The following is an 8,086-nucleotide window of genomic DNA, read 5'->3' as shown; positions in this document are numbered from 1 at the left end:
ATTATTGTAAATAGTCATTTAAATGTTTCTTGGACGTTGTGTATTAAAACTTATAAGTCCACTCATGACTATTATTTCCATGTAATAAGTCAACTCATGACTTATTTAGAGTGGGTAGTTTTTATGAATTGAATAGTTGCTCAAAAAATATTCAAGGTCATCTAATTCACCACTATATATTTTGGAGTCCTCCTTTCTAATTAAGTCAGCTTTTGGAGAAAAGAAAAACTAAAAATGCAAATATCTAACATATCAATCATACAAAATACACATTACGGGATGTCACAACAGTGTTAGTGAACCATCCATAATATGGCTATGGTTACAGTTGAATTTTATACCTTTGCAACCACATTTTCTAATTTTGTAGAAAGGATTAATGGACATGGTGAGTGTGTAGATCCAAGAAGCATAATCCCAAAGCTTATGCGAGAGGCAAAGAGACCATTGTTATAAATGCCATTTACATATACTTGATACTTATAAGTTATAATATAGTTTATATAACTAGAAATCCTATGAGCTTTCGTCAGCCAGAGTAAGGCAACCTGCATCACAACAAAGATGATTGAGTTTTGTAAATAATAAGTACATAAAATATGATTAACAAATTTTATGGAAATATATATTGTACTAACCCTAACTTGAGGGAAGTACCAGAGCTCTCATAATCTTGTGGAGGACCAGTAGTGTTGCTGATATTAGTCGATTCTGATGAGTCCCCATCATCACCAGAACAACCAGCAGTTAGCTTCCAAGCATTAGATATCTTCAAAAGCTTCGTTTCCACCATTCAAATGTAAGTTAGAATAAAATATGTGCACCACAAAGCAATAAATTCAAAGAAAACCAATCCAACTTTAGCAACCATACAAAAAGACCAAACTTTCGTATGTTAAGAATGTGATTCATTTCATTTTTGAAGGGGGGATGGGTTGCTAATTAAATTAAAGTTTGATGGTTTTCTTTGAAGGAAAGAAGTGTTTGAAAAGCTTGATTCATACTTCTTGTCTTAGTTTGTTGTTCTCCTCCATGAGTTTCACTTCCTGCATGCAAGTTTTAATTAAATGACTTTAAGCAACGTGAAATTGTAATCATAAAGTTTGAGTTGTGAGTTCTGACCTTCTCTTGAAGATGATTAATCTCATTCATAATTACCTCACCCTGGAATAATAAAACCAGAAATAAGCATGCACACCCGGAGGCTCGTTGCAATGGTAAATCTTTTGTAAATTTCTTGGGTTAATCTAGTTAAAGAAAAAATTCTCTACCTTTCTTTAGATAAAAGATGTCTTTTCATGCATTAGCAAAACGAAAGATGTGCTATACATTGTATTATTAAAAATTTAGTGAGACTAACGTGGTGTTTTTTTTTTTTTTTTTGAAAAAGATCTTTTTCATGTCTAAACATATGTGAAAAAGATTGTTTGTTTTTTAGTAGACAAAAAACATAAAAACACATGTTCTGCTAGATGCAAAAAATAACGTCTAAAGTTGAAATACATTTCTAACCTTTCGTTTTTAAAGTTCGTCCTCTTTTTCAATTTGTTTTTTCCTTGTTTTGTTTTCAATTTTTTTGTGTGTATTTATTTAATTTGTTCTTTTTTCTTGTTTTGTTTTGGATTGTTTCTTGACCTTGGTTGATTTTATTTTGAATTTAAACATGGTTCTTATTGGTTTTTGGAACATGATGGTTTTCAAAGATGATAATGGTGGTGGTGGTGAAGACTCCAGTATGGTTGCTCGCAGGTGATATGATTTCATTTATTTTTATTTTATTAGATGATAAAAAAATAAAATTTAGCCTGCAAATTTAAAAAAAACAAACAGTCTTCTTACTGCAGACTTCTGTTCCACATCTTTTTCTGAAGACATGGTAAAAGATTGCAGACATTTTACCTCTTAAAAAACAAGCATCACCGCCTATATTCTCTTGAAAGTTGTACTATTTGATTAGATACATTGCTTGCTTGATTATTGGTCAAATGTAATATGTCGTTTAAGAAACAATGAGAAAATAGATAACTTTAACTTGGGAAGCTTTAAAAGCCCATAAACGTTGCAATTTTATGATATAAAGAAGAGCAATAACTAACACAAAGCAAATGCACCTTTTTGGCTACAACACGGCTCAATCCAGCTTCAAGTGATTTCTCAAGCTGGTGCAGCTCTTCGATACTTAAACCCTGAAGCTCCTCCCCTCTCAACTGCCTGTTTCACACAAAAAGAATCACCCGAGATCCAGAAGTTACATGCATGCATGCATATGTATGAATACGTATATATGCACATCATGCATATGTATATACAAAAACCAAAATATGCTCTTATACTTACACATTGCGTACACACATGTATATACATATAGCTATATGCCTATATCAACATACGCATATGCATGTATGTCTATTGTAATGTACCTTAACTGAAGGGTTCTCTCGGCAACTTCTTTGCTTAAGTTGGCATAGTTGGTGTCTTCAACCAGCTGCAAAGAAAGATATTAAAAACCAAACCACAATTATGATAATGTGAGGTAAAATCAAGTTAGATTCTAGAATGAGGACTTGCTAAACGTGATAAAAAGAGAAGCGATGTGAATATAGCAAAATGAAGGTGGGTGACACAAGCTAGAGATCTTAGTATAGCAAGACTCCTCAGCTTAGGGTTTTTGAAGGAAAGTCTATGTATATACCCTTTCACTTATATTTTTGAAAGGGACCTTAATTTCCATGGTTCAACTCGGCTCCAAAGACTTGAAAAGAAACACAAGAATGGTGAAATAACTATTGAGGACAGAGAGAAATTAATTACCTGCAACTCAAGGGATGGTTGGTTTAACTTCTCAAGATTTTTTGAGTGCAAGCTACGCCTTTCAATTACTTCATCCATGCTGCTAGAGAGACGAGAAAGACAAATGTATTAAATAAAAAAAAATAAAAAAATAAAAAAAAACAAGGTAATGTTGTGAGTTGTGATATGGTCAAAGACATCGTCTGGATGTAGTTAACCTAGCTATGATGCTTCATTTTCAATAGTAAAGCTTCTATTGGTTAATATTGTATACCCTAGATGTTTTGTTAGGTCCAGTATGCAAGTGTTTCTGTTGCTGGAGTAGTTATGAAGATTGAAATTCTAGTCTTGTGGGTGTTTCTAATTTCTATGGTTATAAGTTGCAGCATTCTTTAGCGTCTTATTTGCATCCTCTTCATTTCCATGAAAACTACATCATCGCTATTTTCATTGTTTTTAAGTTTTCTAGATTAAAATTACTTGCTTACCTATGGTTTGAAACCACAAGATTCTTCTAGTGTTTCTTTACCCAAGGATGCTCAAGTACTTTACAAATACCACACACTTTCTTAAACCATGTGTAAAGTAGATATTGTTATTTTTAAGAACTTTGTACTCGTGTGGTTAATATATTAAAATAAATATATGCAAAAGATTTGATGATCCAAACAAAACCCATAAACGCTTGAGTGAAACATTAATAAACTACCTACAAAATTCCCTAACACAAAGAACAACACTAAATAAGAATTCTTAGGGTACACATATGTCATAACAAAATCAATACGTTTTAGAAACTTGATATTACTGCAACCTAACAAAAAGGGTGAGTATACGCAACATGTGACCATGTGACTGGAGTTTGTTTCTTCTGTGTCTTTGCCTAAACTCTAACTATATTAGACCTCTAATCAGAATCCCAATAAAGAAATAAAAACACATATACAAATCAGACAATCAAATATAGAACACTAATTGCAGGAACTCGTTACAAACCCTACGATCCAAAAAGAAGCAAATATGAGAAGAATCATGAAAACATTCACATACATATATCCATAAAACCACACTCTGACACACGTAAAAATACACACACATAACCCTAGGTACCTTGAGCTTGAATATTGAAAGAGCTTATCATTAGAGGAGAAGAGGATGACAGCAACATCAGCATCACAAAGTACAGAAAGCTCTTCAGCTTTCTTGAATAACCCTCTTCTCCTCTTGGAGAAAGTTACCCTTCTTGCTGTAGCATTGTCAATTTTTTTGATCTGTACTTTTTCCCTAGCCATCATACTTCCAGTCCAGGAAATACTACTTTTGGAAATATTTCATCCAAATCCCAGTGGAAGTTGTGAAAAAACCAGGAATAACCCAGAGTTCAAATCAAGGGTTTTCTATGAATGGAAACAATTAATTTTGTGAGATGCAAAAGAAGAAAAGAACCAAAAAGACAGCATTTTTCTTTGCCAAAATTGGGTGTACAGATCAGATGTCAAACTAGCTAGTAACCCTAGAGAGAATCAATACCAGACACGAACACCCGTTTACCCGATTCCCTCTTTTATCCAGATCCAGATGGTGGTGGTGATGATCGGTAATTAAAGGTGCTGATATTTTTCAAGAAACTTAAGAAATTAGAAAGCAAATGAAAACCCCATGAAGAACATATAGAGCATTTTCATATCGAACAAGAGTTTTGAAGGAGATTTAATTGATGTCAGGGATGAAGGGTGAATTGGGGGAAGTGGTCTGGTTCTTGGGGGCTTGAGGAGAGGACTGTTGTGTAAAAGGAAACCGACGAGACAGAAAGAGTGTTGTTTCTACTATTTTCCGTTGTGTAATTTTTTTATGATTGAATAATTAAGAAGCGCAAGGGTTGAGAAGAAAGTCATATATTATTTGTTTTTTCTTATTTGACATTGTTTTATTATGTTTTTAAAGGGATTTTGGGATTATTTTTAAACCAATCAAATATTATTTTTATAACTTTTCTTTTTCAAGTCGGAAACAATTTTATCAAAAGAATTTCAATGTTGCCATTTTGTGAAACCTTTTGATTATTATTTTAATTGACTTATTTATCAATGAATTTTTTTTATCATTATTTTTACAAATATATTTTGTCACATGTCATTATAATGACATAAGATTTTATAATTATTTAAATTCTGCATGTCATTATGTGGTATCTTTATTTTTTTTATTAATCAATAATCAATTTTACTAATTAATGAGTCTATTATTATATATCTACAATATTCATTATATTTAAATGTTTATTAATTTATAAATATATTTGAATTTAAATGGATGTATTCATTCTATTTAAATGTTTATTAATTTATAAATATATTTGAATTTAAATGGATGCTTTAATGACACAATTAATGTTATATATTTGATGATATATTTGAATTCAAAACATATCTTCAATTTTTTGGACTTTTAGTTTGAATTCTAACAAATTTATTATTTATTCAAATTTTGTAAAGAAATATGTGTGTATAATACATTTCTATTTCTACCTTAATAAATGAAAGAAAAACAGAATCTTCAAAGAAGTATTTAAAAATTTTGATTAATAACAACTATTTACAACATGTCAATATTTTTTTTATTATTATAGATTCAATAACTATTTATTCATCATTCCGTTTGTATTTATTTTGAAAGTTAATATTAAAAATATTTAATGTTTACACCTTAATTTTCAACATCATTATTTAAAATATGGCAATAGGTTTTATCGGTATAGATTAAATTACTTATTTATTCATTATATCGTTCGCATTTATGTAAAAGTATTTTTTAAATATTTAATATTTATATATTGATATTAAACTTTTATGTTTAATAAACTCGTATAGTACACGGGTCTCACACGTAGTATAACTAAGAAAATAATCAACAAATTCTTATTATGTACTTGCCAATCATTCACCGAACTCCTACATTTATCGTTTATTATATGTGGTTCATTGTTTTAATTGCATACTACAAAATGCAATATCGAAATTTAAAGAATCAAATATGAAATTCAAAGGCCCAATCTAAAACATAATATTGTACCTATTTACCAGTGAAAAGATATAATTCCTAAAGATGGGCATGAATTAATCCTTGAAAAGATTGTTATTTTTGTATTAGTTTTTTTGTTTAATGTATAGGGTTAGTGGTAAATTAGTTCCATGTTAGCAAATGTATTTATTATATCTTATGTTGTATTGTTTTATATAACCGGATCATTTGTCATTATCTTGATGTAATTTTGTATATATACATCTTATGAATAAAGATCACTTTTATGGGAAAATACAAACAATTGCATGGTATAAGAGCTTATCCATCTCCCTATTATATTGCATCGACTAAAACCCTAGCTGACAGATTCCTTCCTGCCAGCCACTCTCTCGTTTCTCTTTCTTCATTACTCATATGATCTTCCATTCTTTTTTCGATCTCTCTAGAAACAATATCTCAGATAAAATCTCTCCCATTATCAACATCAAACACGCAGTACCTTTAGTTCTTGATTTAGATGGGATAAACTATGATACTTGGCGAGAACTTTTCGAAATCCCTTGTATAGGATATATATAGTAGATGATCACCTTCGTCCAACAATAAAACTCGTTACACTACCGGTGACAAGGAGAAGAACAAGGTAACAACAAAATCGATTGTTTTCAAAGATGCTTGGATTCGCAAGGACTCAATTGTAAGACGTTTGATGTATGGAACACTCTCCGTTCCCTTCTCAACATGATATTTAAGAAACAAGCTTCTGCTTTCGATGTTTAGGAAAGTTTAGAGAAAGTGTTTCATGATAACAAAACGTCCAACATCATTCAAATTGATAGAGAGATTCTCAGCATCACGATTAGTAACTCATCTATCTTCGAATACTGCAACAAAATTAAGTCTCTTGATGACCGACTTGAACACATGGATGCTAAAGTCCCAGAAATTAATCTAGTTGCATATATGATTAATGGGTTGTCTTCAAATATCGTCATGTTGTCACTAATATACGACATCGAGATCATCCCCTACCATTTTGGGATGTTCGATCCATCTTGATTCTTGAAGAACTTGAAATGCTCCAAGAAGAGCGAAGGGAGGCGTCCCTCACTCCCATAGATCACCCTTTGTCACAATCTGCTCGCACAGTTGAGTCTTCAAATAACACCTCCAACCTCGTGGTGGTCGTAATTCTCGAGGTGGTCATGGTGGTGGTCGTAACAACTATTATGGTGGAAACAATTACCATGGTGGTACTAATTACAATGGTGGTGGCAATTTTTCCATTCAATAGAAACAATGACATCAATGTGGTGGAGGAGGAGGAGCATGGGCATATGGGTGGTTTCTAGTTCATCAGCTTAATAGTGGAGCTCATCAAGCGGGTATATTGCCTAGTCCATCTGCATCACCACTTCAACCTAACAACAATGGGCCCAAACACCAACCTTCGACCTATCATTATCAATTTTTAGCACTCCTCAGCCAAATAGCCCATTTATGAATCAATAGGCCTTTCACAATGCATATCCGACCCAACAACAGATTTAAGAGCCTACCACTCTTCCCCATATGTTCAACACGATGTTATCAAGTCGGTTTCGGATAAAAATTAATTGGTATATGGATACCAGAGCCACATCGCATCTTCACTCAAATGCAGGTGTTATCAAGTCGGTTTCGGATAAAAATAGTAATTTTTCTTCACACGTTTTAGTTGGGGACGGATCATCTATGCCTATAACTAAAATGGGACACACCATTCTGTTGGATTAGTGTCTAAGTCCATAACTATTTTGGTATGTACTTGACCCGATGGTGCATGGTCCTTTTAGGTTGCCTTCACCAAAGCAACTTGATAGGATGATTTATGGAGAGTAAGGATTAAATATGATTTATTAATGTATTATGAGAATAATATATTAAAGGAGAAATCATATTGTTTAATTAATATTAGTCAATAATTAATTGGTAATTAGTTTTGTGACTAAAAGAGATTAATTAAACTTAAGGGACTGGAATTGTAATTATAGGATAATTGCAATTTGGGCCATGGATTGCCTTGTATTAAGGGATGGACGAATTCTAATGGGAAACCCATAAGGAAATCGTCCATGGGCTTGATAAAAGGAGTCTATGGGTTGCTTAGGGCTTAAGCATCCAAATTAGGGTTTCCTTGTTAGATAACCCTAATAGCCCAACTATATAAAGACCCCTTAAGGCTCAAAAACGGGGCTGAGGTTCTGGTAAGGGTTTACACACATTTTTGGCA

The 8,086-nt window shown here is 32.3% G+C and overlaps 1 protein-coding gene across 3 annotated transcripts; it reads right to left on the bottom strand.

Annotated features, from left to right (window-relative positions):
- Positions 1 to 226: 226 nt before the first annotated feature.
- Positions 227 to 4,652, bottom strand: LOC145031694 (MADS-box protein SVP-like). Of its 3 annotated transcripts, none has more exons than XM_078980298.1 (8): positions 3,901 to 4,652; positions 2,812 to 2,893; positions 2,421 to 2,485; positions 2,112 to 2,211; positions 1,123 to 1,164; positions 1,005 to 1,046; positions 639 to 778; positions 227 to 548 (listed from the first exon to the last, which is right to left on the bottom strand). In XM_078980298.1, exons 1-8 carry the CDS (start codon positions 4,083 to 4,085, stop codon positions 530 to 532), a joined length of 675 nt encoding a protein of 224 aa, XP_078836424.1. In that variant the 5' UTR covers positions 4,086 to 4,652; the 3' UTR covers positions 227 to 529. The 3 variants fall into 3 exon arrangements, with proteins under 3 accessions (XP_078836424.1, XP_078836425.1, XP_078836426.1); XM_078980299.1 differs by having other exon boundaries at positions 2,812 to 2,890; XM_078980300.1 differs by lacking the exon at positions 3,901 to 4,652 and adding an exon at positions 3,065 to 3,085 and having other exon boundaries at positions 2,812 to 2,890.
- Positions 4,653 to 8,086: the final 3,434 nt, after the last annotated feature.

This window comes from Lactuca saligna, chromosome 2, assembly GCF_052625555.1.
Source record: "Lactuca saligna cultivar CGN05327 chromosome 2, ASM5262555v1, whole genome shotgun sequence".
Lineage (NCBI taxonomy): Eukaryota > Viridiplantae > Streptophyta > Magnoliopsida > Asterales > Asteraceae > Lactuca > Lactuca saligna.
The sequence above is the reverse complement of the archived record's forward strand: the minus strand, read 5'-3'. Positions and strand labels throughout refer to the sequence as shown.

What these genes read in the sequence shown, in the direction of transcription:
- LOC145031694 (XM_078980298.1), bottom strand. Translation starts at nt 4,085, where the DNA reads ATGATGGCTAGGGAAAAAGTACAGATCAAAAAAATTGACAATGCTACA. An exon ending in AACCATCCCTTGAGTTGCAG is followed by an intron (nt 2,486 to 2,811) that starts GTAATTAATTTC and finishes CTTTCTTTGCAG; the next exon opens with CTGGTTGAAGACACCAACTA. An exon ending in GCCGTGTTGTAGCCAAAAAG is followed by an intron (nt 1,165 to 2,111) that starts GTGCATTTGCTT and finishes TTATTATTCCAG; the next exon opens with GGTGAGGTAATTATGAATGA.